At 46.8% G+C, this 13192-nt stretch overlaps 3 protein-coding genes across 3 annotated transcripts; 1 reads left to right on the top strand and 2 right to left on the bottom strand.

Moving 5' to 3' along the window:
- Positions 1-3643: 3643 nt before the first annotated feature.
- Positions 3644-5169, bottom strand: LAJ45_10442 (uncharacterized protein; the record flags this gene model as incomplete). The annotated part of the gene is made up of 3 exons (XM_046119967.1): positions 3644-4773; positions 4925-4986; positions 5153-5169. The coding sequence occupies 3 exons, from the start codon at positions 5167-5169 to the stop codon at positions 3644-3646; spliced, it is 1209 nt and encodes a 402-aa protein (XP_045966776.1).
- Positions 5170-6417: 1248 nt separating this feature from the next.
- LAJ45_10441 (uncharacterized protein) lies at positions 6418-8018 on the top strand (the record flags this gene model as incomplete). Its single annotated transcript, XM_046119966.1, has 7 exons — positions 6418-6672; positions 6753-6931; positions 7005-7152; positions 7266-7342; positions 7428-7517; positions 7643-7861; positions 7949-8018. The coding sequence occupies 7 exons, from the start codon at positions 6418-6420 to the stop codon at positions 8016-8018; spliced, it is 1038 nt and encodes a 345-aa protein (XP_045966775.1).
- A 2481-nt stretch (positions 8019-10499) lies between these two features.
- On the bottom strand, positions 10500-11425 carry LAJ45_10440 (uncharacterized protein; the record flags this gene model as incomplete). The annotated part of the gene is made up of 6 exons (XM_046119965.1): positions 10500-10577; positions 10639-10694; positions 10935-10957; positions 11049-11055; positions 11272-11343; positions 11419-11425. The coding sequence occupies 6 exons, from the start codon at positions 11423-11425 to the stop codon at positions 10500-10502; spliced, it is 243 nt and encodes an 80-aa protein (XP_045966774.1).
- Between the last annotated feature and the right edge of the window lie 1767 nt (positions 11426-13192).

The raw sequence follows: 13192 nt of genomic DNA, 5'->3' as shown, positions 1-13192 counted from the left end.
TGGGTGTTGGCGGATTGAAGCCAAAAATTGGCTTGGCTGTTTCTTTTTAGGCTTATCCGCCAACACCCAGTACCCGCCAATACCCCGTGAACGACAGTACAGACTTCACCGTTCACCACTCAACGTTGTTTCACAGGATATCACCTTGCATTACTATTTTGTGGAAGCTATGTCTATTGATGATTCTAATCCCTATTGGCCAGCGTAGCGCCTAGAACTTTCTTTTATCACTCAGGTGATGAGGCGGACATGCAGGCCGACTTTTGGTTCGATCGTTTATGTACATGTATGTCTTAAGCATGTCCCTGTTTCTCAGAGCCGTGGTTCGCTTGTTATCTAACAGGTACTGATAAGTACAAGCCTAGGTTTGTGTAAGTTCGTGTGAGTCCCATCAGCAAGAACGATGTGACCTCCACAATATTGAGGAGATTCGTTCTGACTTCTGGTAAAACTTTTAGGTCAATGGGGACAACTATCACAAATTGTCTAAGATGTCGCGCGATCTAAAAGATTTCCTTGACATACACGGAACTTAACCGCCTTCATTCTGAAGCATAAGATAAGTCATTTATACCCCAGCTGCGGTCCTGCCTCCTGAAATGTACTTGTGCATGACCTTTATCTCTGAGCTGTTGCAAGGAAATCCCTGCATATATTGGGAACATGATATTCTCGAACCGGCACTCAGTCTCATCTATCGCTCCCAACAACTTCTCTATATAAGGGTGTTCATGAAAATCCTGACCGGCCGCTTAACAATTACCGAGACCTTTTTTTTCTTTTTTTAAGGCTGAAAATCTCAGTTCCATTCATCACAAAAAAAAAGCACTGCACGGAGTGAAGATTATACGGACGAAGCAGGTCAAACTCACCAGAATCTTAATCGAAACACACCATCCGAAATTTCCAGTGATCCTAATACATTTCCGAGTCCTGTGACCAGCCTGGACACATAGCCGAAGCGAAATTTTACGGTTATACGGTGACTGATATTACTACTCATGATCGAGTCGTCCCCAGGTTATACTTAACTAAATTAAATAAGGTCTCAGAGCTAGAGTTGGTCTGGTCCTTTATGCACTCTAATAACTGTCTCAATGTTGCCAGCGCAATCTGGCCCATAATATGGAGCTATAGCCATTCGGCTCCTGGGGACTTCGCCAACTGGGATATCTCTGGCTGGAAGACGTGTGCGAGCCTCTACCATTGCACGCTTTCGGGGAACTTTTTGCTACATACATAATTCGCCAACGCAACAGCGTACCTATTGACTGGGATAACCAAACTGGAATTTATTACTACCAAGTTGCCCAAAAATATTTATATACCTGGCTCGCGAGGCTATATCAACCACTTGGCCCTTATCTTGCTCGGCATAGGTAGTCATTTATGCTCTGTTCTCCTGCCCGAGGAGGGTATTAGCCGCCTTGGGATGGTAGTGAATGCACATATTTGTAAGGGCCTGCAAAAATCATCTTCTAACTTTAACCAAGGTATAAGTATAAAGGAGGATTATAAATTCACGAATTGTGCTTTGCCTCTCGAATGCTCATCGAGTTCACACTGGTTTTAATACCAAGAGACAGAAATATCTTGAATAATACCTGGGATCAGGCGGTTGTCGACGGAATGAACTCTGAAACGGTTTATATTCAGAAATAAGTATATTAGCTAGCGCGCCGGCTTTATTATTTCTCTTGCCTGGCTTGGCGCACAGTTTCTCACTCGATCAAACGAGACTAAGTTAACGGTAGTACTATATCCCGGTAATTGGCTGACCGGAACGAGCAATCCTGCCGCGGAACACTCAGCAGTGCGTAACTCTGAGGATACCGAACAGCGGAATTTGTAAGAACTCGGGTTTCCATCTTCCCCACATGGTGCCAAACGTTAAGCCGGCATTTAGGATCCTGGGCACCACCGATCTCCAGTTGACAAATGTCACTGTCCACCAAGTTAGTGCGTGCTATAGGCCGATTGGGTCATTTCAATACGTATGTCGTAGGCACAGTACTATGGCTCAAGGAGCAGAGGAGGCTACGGATCCTGCGATAAAGAGTAAGAAATGGCATCAAGGGACGTTTGATTCGGGGGGGGCTACCCGGACGAGGTATTCTCAGGAGGACATAGGTTAGAGAGGACATATATAGGCTAGAGAGATGGAAGCAAATTCTGTAGGAGACTCGAGTTTTCCATAGCTAGAATCTATATGGGGATGGCGTCTCCATGGCTAAGAAACCGCACTAACTCACCTAAGCACTCAGCACGCACTAGTGTTAGCCACCTTCAACTATATGATGTATCCTTGGCGCACAAATATGATTTCCGGCCAAGAACACACATGGGCGAGTGGTCTAATGGCTATCACTCGCCTTCCGGACACCGCGTGGTTGGGCCGGCCTTCGATTACAGAAGGCCCACGTTCAATCCAGGGGTGGGAGTAGTAGATTTCGCCCGGTGAAATCTGCAGTACTTTTTGTTCTTTTTTTTTTTGTGTGTGTATGAAAGAAGAGATAAATATGATGAGTGAGATTAGATTTTCAGTACAGATCGAGTGGGACCGATTCTAATATGTAGATTTTTCAAGTGCACCACCATACTGCACACGCCCCGATGCGCAGCGCAAGGCCCTGGATCAAGTCGACTGGTATAGCAATCTTCCCTTAGCTACCGCACCATAACCACCAACTCTAACCACCCAAACACACCCTCCACAGCTCCCCCACCAACGTAACCAGCCCCGCCGTAGCCCCAAATAACCCACGGCATGCCAACCAACACCCGCAAGCGTTGCAACCTCCAAACCCTTCTAGCTGACATAACATCCTAAGCACAGTCACAGACAATCACTCGGCCCCCATACTCACAACCGTTGTCGCTCAAGACAATAAGAATAAGGTCATGGTGTCGAACGATAAAGCACCTGTTATCAAGAGGAACGGTGTTCTACCCGGAAAGGCTGGAGGCCTCGTATGAGATAGCTTGTAGCTTATACATAATGGGAAACCTTTATACATCTGGTAATTAAAGGAGGAAGAATTAGAAATTAATGTCAAAAGCCCCGTAACTATTCCACGAGGAGGGAGCAATTATCAAGGCATATATTTTAGTCCGTGATGGAGCTTGTAGAAGGTGTGTATCTTCATGACTGAGGAGTATAACGTAAGGGGGGTACATTGCCTTTATGTCTTATGAAGGGGCTGAGATAAGAGGAGGTCACTCATAGGGGTAGAGGAAAGTACACTCAATTTTTTCTCTTTTTTTGGGGGGAAATATCCCTGGCTGGCTAAGGAAATAAAAGTGTATGGAGGGAAACCTATTGAATTTCCACTTCCCTCAAGAAGGGAGTCCAGCCTGGACTAGTAATCATTCTTTTCTCCAGTCTGTGGCTTGGTGAAACAAACGGACGTAAAGCTTCCTTAAAGACGGCGAGGAAGACTATTATATTATTGAGCCCATAGAGAATAAATTCTTGTAGAACTTGTAAGTTCTATATAGTATTTAGGACCTATGTGAGTCGTCAATAGGTGAAACATCCACCCAAGCTAAACCTTGAAGTTATGTTATTTCGCAGCTCTTATATCTCCTAACCGTCATAACCCCCACCAGTCCCACAACATTCTCAAAAGCCCCTAGCACCCCATTATGAAAAGTTTGGAATCTCTACCCCAATCTTCTTATAAGTCTCCGAAAACACCAGCTTCTCCCTCTCCTCTCTCGCCCGCCTTAACACCTCCGCCCCAACAGCCAAGTCCATAATCGCCAGTCCCACACACTTGAACACCACATTCCCCTTAAGCTCTTCATGTAGCGGGGTATTCCACACCTCCGTCAAATCATCCTCTTTTAGCCCCGCCCTAATAACCTCCCCCGCCTCCTTTAGACACGCCTCCTTCGAGTCCACGAACACCGTCACATCCTTCCTCCTCAGGTACGCCGGATCAATCTCCTTCATATGCGGCTTATACGACCCCACCAACGACACATACCTCGTCCTCTCAGCCGTCAAGTACTCCACCGGAAATAGCGGCTCCGTAGCAGGCGTACAACAGAATATCGCATCCGCGCCCCCCACCGCCTCCCGCAACCTCCCCTCAAACCCGGGCTCGCCCACCGGTGCCAATGCCACAAACTTGCAGTCCGGACTACTCAAGCTCCACTTTGTCACCTCGTTCAGCTTCCTCGCCCCCGGCAATGCATCCCTCACCCGCTGCACCGTCGACCTCCCCACAATCGTAACTTGCAACAGACCCGGGATGAGGTTCATACACAGGCTGAGCGCCCACCGAGCCTGCTTCCCTGTGCCAAACACCACTATGCGCTTCACCGGCGTGCCCCGCTTGATCCTTCTCAGTAGTATAATCATGCTTACTAGCGCCGTCCGGTACCCGGTCAACTGCTCCGCTGCCAGTACCCCCTGTAGCTCCCCGGTTGTGCCATTAAAGATTGTTAGTGTGCCCTTGGGCGATGCCGAGGTTGTTGTGTTTAGTGTTACGGTCTTGACGGCTGTCAGGTCCGTGTTGGACGAGGGCATGAATAGCGTTGTGGAGCCATTCGAGGTGGTGATGGACTGGCGGAGGGGCTGGTGGATGTCGTACGGCCTCGTCGTGATCTCTGCCAGTGCCGTGGTGAGGATCTGGAGGGTTGAGAGGAGGGCGGGGGCGTCGAGGTTGTTGAGGATGTAGGATATATCAGCATCGGAGAGGACTAAGGGGTTCGGTGACATGGCAGGCTGAGCGTTGAGCTTTTGAATCCACGAGGGGGTCTTGACGGCTGGTGGTCGGGGTGGTTGAGGTGGTTGTGGTTGTGACATATGCTGCTGCTGGGGGAGAGAGAGAGAGATCGCTTTGGGTGAGTTGTAGGCGGGGTTGGCGGGAAGATGTATACGTATGTATCTTTCTGATGGCTGTCTCTTCAGGATCACCGTGCTCTGCAGCGCCGGCTAGTACGCTTCGGTCGTGTTCCTTCCCAAAGGGCGATGATTTACTGTGGAAATGGGTTAGCAGCCTGCCACAGGAGCATTTTACCGCGGCAAGAGTGTCGCTGGGAGTATAATAGTGACACATATATCTCAGAAGTATATGCCTCCACAGGTACTCTAGGCAGGGACACCCCTTGATAAGAAGAGAGTCAGGCATAGAGGAGGGAGAACATTGTGGAAATATGCATCTCCTCGGATCACAGTTGGGTTACAGATCGGGGTTTACATGGTGAAATAGGCCGTGTAGAGTACTCTAGACCGTCATGCCGTGTGTGCAATAGCCGGTGGGATTTACATCTTGAAATTGAGTTCCCTGAGATTCTGATGGGTCTAACTTAAGAAGAGGACTTGCGAGGGGTGGCATCTTGGAGTCAATGATACTGTAGTTTAGGCAGTCAATTATATTCGTCAATCACAGACCTCGACCCAAAGGCGGAGAGCAGGCACCCGCACGTGCTGGCAGAGGACGTGTTAAAAATAGTGTTTCACCGATCATTGTTTCCCGGAGACACCAGCACCATGGCCAGCGCCACGTGCCGCCAATCAAACCAAAGCACGTGAAACAGAACAACGAACGTCCAAATAAACTTTCCGGGTCCTCCAAACGTCTTACCGGGCAGGGAGGTGTTTGTCAGCGGCACATGTTTATCTAGCTTTCTCCGACACCGTTTGAGATCTGAGGGTTCATCCGGTCTTGAAGCAGGCTAGCAGCTTTGTTTGTCACGTGCACTGCGCTCAGGAGGGCTTGGCAGTTGTACAAAAATGACGTATGGTAAATACATGTAGTCGACGAAGTTTGCTACCCCATAAATCTCACCTCCTATCACCATCAACCCTGCTGTGTACGTCAAGTGTCAATCAAATGATCTCATTGAAATTATATCTTACGTACTTCAAGCCCCATGAGAGCTCAAATTAAATTTAGTTGATCATGATAATATTATCCCTAACCCTGCAATGCTCGAGTCAGGCTCCATGAAGTAGTCCCAAGTCAGATCCTGTGAAGTACATACATGTAGTTCCGAGTCGGACACAATGATATTCACAGAATTTCTCATACTTTGTGTGGATGGTAGTGACTATATAAAATCTGAATATCGTCCGCTTTTTGAAATATGCAATATGGCTGATTAGGAAATGATTTCTTTGTCCGTGACTATTAATTCACGACATGTATATCAGCTTCAAGATGCGAGTGATTGTGAAAGATGTAACTTTTTTTATCCACTATATCGTAGTTTAAAGAGTCTGAAGGTAAAACATTTACAGTCTCTAGCGCATACAAAAATCACACGTGACTTAGCAAATCCTTACAGCAGTACAGTAGCTACGTAGAACCAGGTATATACATCTATTTACACCACATACTCAAACCACAAATCTACATACTCCCACCACAACTACCACCCCCACCACCAAGAGCTCACATTCTCAAAATGCCAAAACGTCCAATAACTTCCTACTTCACCGCCGCACCCTCCAAGAAGCCCAAGCTCTCACTCCACTCCGACCTACCACCAAGCACACACCCCTCCTACCCCTTCCCAATCGCCTGTCTCCCGCCCTCGCTCGAATTGTCGTCCACCAAACCAGTAGAGAAAGATAACAATGAGAAAGATACCAATGAGAAAGATACCAACGAGAAGGATACCAGTGGGGAAAATGCTAATGAGAAAGATATCAACGAGAAAGTTCCCAACGAGAAAGCCCCCAACGAAGCTCCAGAAGCCTCAAAAACCACAAACGCCACTAAACCCCCACCCAAGAAGAGATCCCCCCGACCGCCATAACGCACAAACAAGACCTCTCCATCCTGCACTACCACCCCTTCCTGCACACCTCTCTGTCAAAAGAGCTATTCCTCTTCCTCCGAAAGCAACTCCCATTCTACAGGGTCGAGTACAGGATTGCCAGAGCCGGCGTGGAAACTAACGTTAAGACACCCCGATAGTACCTATCTCACTCATCCTCATACTATCCTAATCAGGAATGTTTATTAACCTTAATATTGCGTGAATTGAAGCACATCCCTCTTCGGCGTCGACGCAATCTCCTATTTCCACCCTCACTCCGGCGAGCTACTAGACACAAAGTCCAAACACCCGGTTCCGCCAGACCGGTACCGGTGTAGTCCCCGACCGGTGCCGCAGTGCGTGGAGATGCTGCGACAGGTATGTCCCAACCGGGCCGGTGCGCGGCAGCTATATAGCTATAGCTATAGCTATTTAACCGCACATATATACATACAATACCCGTACTCATACTTATCGACTCGATCTTATAGTATGTAGCGAAGCGTACGGGCTGCAGCTACAATTTCGTACTCATTAATTATTACGCTGACGGTAATGATTCGATATCGTAAGACTGCCGCATAAACGATTGAGCACTTTGTCAATGGGCGGTGATGTACGGTAGGGGCTGATCAAGAGGACCTATAACGCAGGTATCATTCCGACGACGAACGGTTCCTAGGTGAGAATCCGGCCATAGCTTCACTGTCACTTGGCTCCCGGCGCGATTTCCTCATGAAGCAGTAAGTATAGTATACTCCCATCCGATAACAAGTAGGCAGTTGGTTTCCCTTGCATGAGGCCTAATTGCTTGATTTTTGAGTATTTGTTGGATTTCAACATATTTTGACAAAAAGCCAATTCACAGTAAAACTGTCCCAGCACTAACTCACACCTTTCCTCTCCCCTCCGGGGATCTTCTCCTCATGCGGTCCACGACTCAATCTAAATGGCTCCACTCTATCCCGAAGCGCTCGTCATCTTCCAGTACCGCTGGTGACTCTACGGCTTCGTGGGCGGGCGGCGGGAGGATAAACATCACCTTCCGTAATGCGCTTGAGAGGGGCGGGACCGAGAATTATTACTGGTATGTATACATAGCTACATGTTGTAATTACTGGAAAATTTAAAAAGAAAGGAGGTGTTTGTAACTGATATAATCTCTTAATTTTAGTTATAATATTGGCAGCGGCCCAGTTTATCGCTGGGATGATGTTTCGGGGAAGATGGTGCTCAAGGCTTAAGGAATGAATCTTACATCATTTTTTTTTATAATAGAAAATAAGACCTTCAAACGGAAACCAGGCCTCATTGCCTCAAAAATATTATATTCGATATTTCTGTGAACTTTCTTCGTTTTTGCACGACCTATCACTCGGTTGGTGTCACCCTGATTGGGATAGGTGTTACAATAGTTAGCTGCGACTCCATTCCACGCCCAACAATCCGCCAAAGCCAGATTTACGATAAGCATAACCATGTACTAAGGTAGAGAGTAGTTTGATCCGCTGCGATTGGTCCGGGGTTTTCATGATTATTCCCTTAGTTATTCTACTTCTTCCGCCCGCCCATAGTTCCACAACCTCGCGAATCTTCCCGTCTGATCCCCTGAACCGTACCGTCAAAGAAGAAGGCCATACCCATCTATCTACTGGGGATGGGGGCAGGGATACCCAACTACCGGGGCTAGCTATCGACAACCTGAGACCTAGGCCTATGATTGACCCTAGTCAGTCCAGCTAAACCGCTAGCCCGGGTGCCTTGGTGGTTTTAGTGCTACTCCATCTACTAATTTGAAACAGAATAGGAAATGTGCAAATCAACTTTTGTGAAGAATTTCCTGTCTTTGAGGACACATAGGTAGAAACATAGATGCTCACGGGGTACCTGAACCATGAGTCCGATGTATGCAGTACGTCGGATCGCGCCGGGATCGGGACGCCGTGAGGTACATAATTTTCACTGTTGGACAGAAGAATCCCTATACTACGGAGCTGTTGGGTTATCGAAAGAGAAAAAAAAAATCTCAGCTGAAGGGGACCCGGAGATCCCGTAAATACATATGTATTCGTACTCACTGCGTCAATGTACGGCACCCATGTGTGCAGAAGGCATTGACACGGCACGCGATTATGCGGAGCTACTAATTTCACGGCTCCCGATTGATTTGAAACTAGGCATGTAAAAACAAATAGTCTGGGCCCCCCACTAAGAAACACAGCCCGTGATCGTGAGTAGTGATCGTTGTATGTAGATCATGGCGCTTATCCCGCCAAACAAACCCCCGCCCATTTATGTCTCAGTAACAGCAACGTCCACCATGGGTAAACGCTCCGTCCCGCTGGGTTTACATCGGTGATACATGAGGGAAACCAACCCGATGCTTTCCATATGCTGGGCATTACACAATGCTTTGGTATACTAGGTACCGCAACGATCTTGACCGAATTCGATATGCATATATTGCCAGGCAAGAGCTCGAGCCCCCTGATGCGGGCAACTCTGAAGAAAGGATATTTGACACCTCTGTGCCACGTCATTTAATTGATGATGACTGTACCCTAGAGGAGAGTATTTCAAGAATGTTGGGCCATGGCCCCACCGACCCTCGGCCCGATTTCTGGCATGCCTGGCCTAAGAAACGAATTTGTGATCGATCTCATGAGTTTCAAGGACAACCAGAGCCAAGAGGATGATCAAGATCCATTGTGATGTATATGAATTTGTGTCCCCTCAGAAGCGAATCTTGATCTTGGCGTGAATCAAATTATTTTGTCCGGCGAGTGATTGACGATGAACATGGCATGGCATCTGAAACACGGCATGTCACTCATGCGGGGGGATTATTAAACGGGATACGTCTGCACCATATCGAAAAAAGGCGGAAAACAGGCAGTCAAGGAAGGACAACCAGCACCAGGTTTTCACACAGGGACCAGCCATTATCCAAAATAGAAACATCAAGACAGTGGCATTTTTTGCTTGCTTTTTTAAATTTGAGAAACGTTTTTGCTTGGGTTGGTTTTTCGGTGGGTTATGTTATGCAAGAAAGAATTTCGGTGATGTGGCCGGTGAGTAGTACTGTAAGAAAAACAATACGCTATTAGCGTTAAAGTCAGACCCTCCAGCAATCATAGGATACATGTATGCTATCCCGCCACCGGGAAGTTCCAGAATGCCTTTGTGTGTGGTTATTCATGTGCAAAACTGAATTCAACGGAAAGCGTTGCGTTCTAGCGTGCGGCTGCAGAATGTTGCTATCGTGCACATATGTTTGCTGGCTTCTGGTAATAGTTTGCAATTTTTCGGAATGGATGCTATACGAAGCCAAAAGAAGGATTTTAGATGGCATGCAGCAATGCTCTGTGCTCATATCGAGATCCATTGGTTTTTGGGAATTGACTAACTTGTCATTGATGGTGGCATGATAGGTTGTCGGAAATTCTCCTCACGCTATCGCGGTCGAGAAACCCTGCGGACAGGAAAGGTCCTGCGCGGAACTGGGGGCCAACAAGAGTCTCGTGGTCGTTGTTATCGATGCGGGGATCGTCGCAACCTGTCTACGCCGTAACAGTGCCAACCATACAAATTCCCCGACCAAATTATTCCTGGTAACAACCTATTACAGAACCCGGCTCACTTCTTGTAGTGTCACTGGTCAAAGAACTGCTGGACGAACCATTTTTGCAGCCATTAGTTGATTCTCTGTGTAGGTACACATGCGGCTAGGTATTTTGGCTTGGCTCGTTCCTCTTCGTGGTATCTCTCGGAGAGTCAAGCTTCTTTGGCAGTTCGTACCCTTTCTTCCACCATTTTCCTAGTCGGCATATTGTTGTCTCGACTCAGTAATCGACCATTACTCACAGGACTTCTTGACGAGGTGTATGATTTTTGATGTGGATGGACATCTTCACGTGCTGCTGTCTTGTGCGGCGATTAGGGATTCACCGTTAGTTCAGACAAGCTTTCCTATCTCATTTAGCAAGTTGTTCCCATTCATTCTTTACCCCTGTTGGCAAAGGGCCTAGCTATGGTCCAGACTCCCGAGAATTTTCACTTGGAACTAGTCCATATTTTAGACTTCAGAGTTCGGACTTCAGGGTCCAGAACCCCAGAATCTCACCCTCTGACAGACCCTATGGCGCCATGGGTATGCATACCCGCTCGCTTGTCAGTCCCAGCTCTACCAAGAAGCGTCGATATCGTGTTATTCCAAGTTCTCATCCCTCATGCCCGTGGGAACCGTATGTAAAAGACATTGGGGCTGCCCTAACCTACTTCCTGGGCCACCGTAACGTAAAGCTGAAATAACCAGCCTTTGAAGGGCCCTCATCAAATCCACTCGAACGGGAATCCCGAGGTTATGCGATATTGGCGCCCAAATGCCCATTCAGGCGCCTTACTTGGACGCATTGCATCCCCGGGAACTGCCCAAGTAGGTGCTGCATCCGCCGGTGTAAAAGGATTCTGGGTGTGATACGTGTGGGCCTTTCAAACCAGGGAATAACTGTGCTGAGTTGTCAAATCTGGAGAAGGAGAACGATGCAATGTATGCGATATTAAACCGGCCTGGGTAAATAAAGATAAATCTTGTGCATATGAAGACAGGCAATACGCTTTCAGAGTTTTAGGGTCCTTACGTACCTGGCATGACAGCAGCATTTTACACCGTTTTCGGGTTTAGGGTGACATCTAATGGACGTGCCTATGAAACAACATACATGTATATATGTAGTTTGTCTGAAGAAGGGAGAAGCAGTAGAGATTCTTATCTTAAGGGAGGTCACACACTGTAGGCCTATAAATAGATAAGAATACAAGACATTAAGAACTTAAATCCCACGTGCACCAGACAAAAAGGCAAAAGAAAACGGCTTAAAAACATGGAAAATTACGAGGAAGTACCCAACCACGTGACCTTTTGGGTCTAAAGTTCCTGGGGAATGATGAATAGGATGCCTAGGGAAACTTGGCCAATATAAAGAATCCCTGGTGTCTACCTTCTCAGCACTTCCGACGGCCCGTCCCTTCCCGGGGAAGAGAAAAAAGGAATACCCAAATAATTAAGAAAAAGAAAATTCCCCGTGTGCTGCGCCATCCGATCCTAGATATGGAAGCCATTGATTATTGCATTCTACCGTTTTTCGTCCTTCTCCCATTTTATTCGCTTGTTTCTTGATAAAAACCAGAACTCCGTTTCCAATTTGGCAGTAAATATCTATTTGTAGCGCCTGGGTGACATTTCCTATGCCAACGAGTGGGAACGCGCACCATTGCTGGCTGATCTTATTTAACAGGAACCAGTGGTAGTACAAGTACCTTGGAGAGCCGCAGTGATTAACAGTAAGCATAAGTCTTAAAAAGTAAGGAAAATAGGAGTGTCTCATACTGCTGCATCTTTCACTAGGACGTTCCTCCCCCACCACATTAACGCCACAGCGTTTTTCACCCACACTAGTTACATATAAGGAGCACCAATTTTTAACAAGGAGTCGAAAATGCCCTTTTGTAAAAGTTGTTAGCTCATTACACATAAACCTTACGGACTAGAGATGGTTATATACTACTTACTACAGCCGTAAATTACACGGACAAAATCACACATTGTCTTCGGTATTGATTCGAGGTATCAGGAAGTAGTATATACTAATAAAGTTGAGAAATATCTAGATATAGATATGAGAGAGAACGTTTAGAGGCTTCGAGTTGGCTAGTAACGAGTGTAGGGGGGAAATCGAATTTCCACCTTGAAAAAAAAGTTTTATAGCAATAATTAAGGCGTGTGGAATTGGTCGTGATGTCGAAAAGAAGTTGTAGATGAAGGCCGTACTCTGCTCTCATACTTATAGAAACTCTCCTAAATCCAACTGATGTAATGTCGGTCAATGAAAGACCTTAAGACCAACTGAGAATTGAAATAAAAGCAAAAATCGGAAAAGTAATAAATAAAAAGGTTATTGAGTCTGTGTGTGCTCGAAACCCGATTCCAGGCAGGACCCCTGGTAAGCATCACTGCTCTCGAACATTCCGATTTGGGGTACATATGTCGAAATTCCCAGGGCCCCGATCCCTTGTCCTGATAAATTGGATAGCATTCGTCTACATGGTGGATCATATGGATTAATTGTTCCTCCCGACCCTGTATGTCTAGATCTCGCTGAATCTAGGTACCAACATCCCGCTTGAAAGCGGTGCTCGATTTTCATGCTGCCAAGATGGCAATGGATCGAGCTAATCGCATTTGCATCATCCGAGGGGAAACTATAATCGCTAAAGCAAGTTTGATGAGGTGGAAAATAGTCCGAATGGTTCCCAACGATAGGAAAGTGGTTCCACGGGAAACCCTAAAGCACAAGATGAGAGCCCACCTATAGCTGTGCCTCCGGGATGTGACAGACTATACTAATATCATGTAGAC

The sequence above is a fragment of the Morchella importuna genome, assembly GCF_003444635.1.
Source record: "Morchella importuna strain M04M26 chromosome Unknown Morimp01GS046, whole genome shotgun sequence".
Classification (NCBI taxonomy): Eukaryota; Fungi; Ascomycota; class Pezizomycetes; order Pezizales; family Morchellaceae; genus Morchella; species Morchella importuna.
Note: the sequence above shows the minus strand (reverse complement) of the source record. Positions and strands in the feature narration are given on the sequence as shown.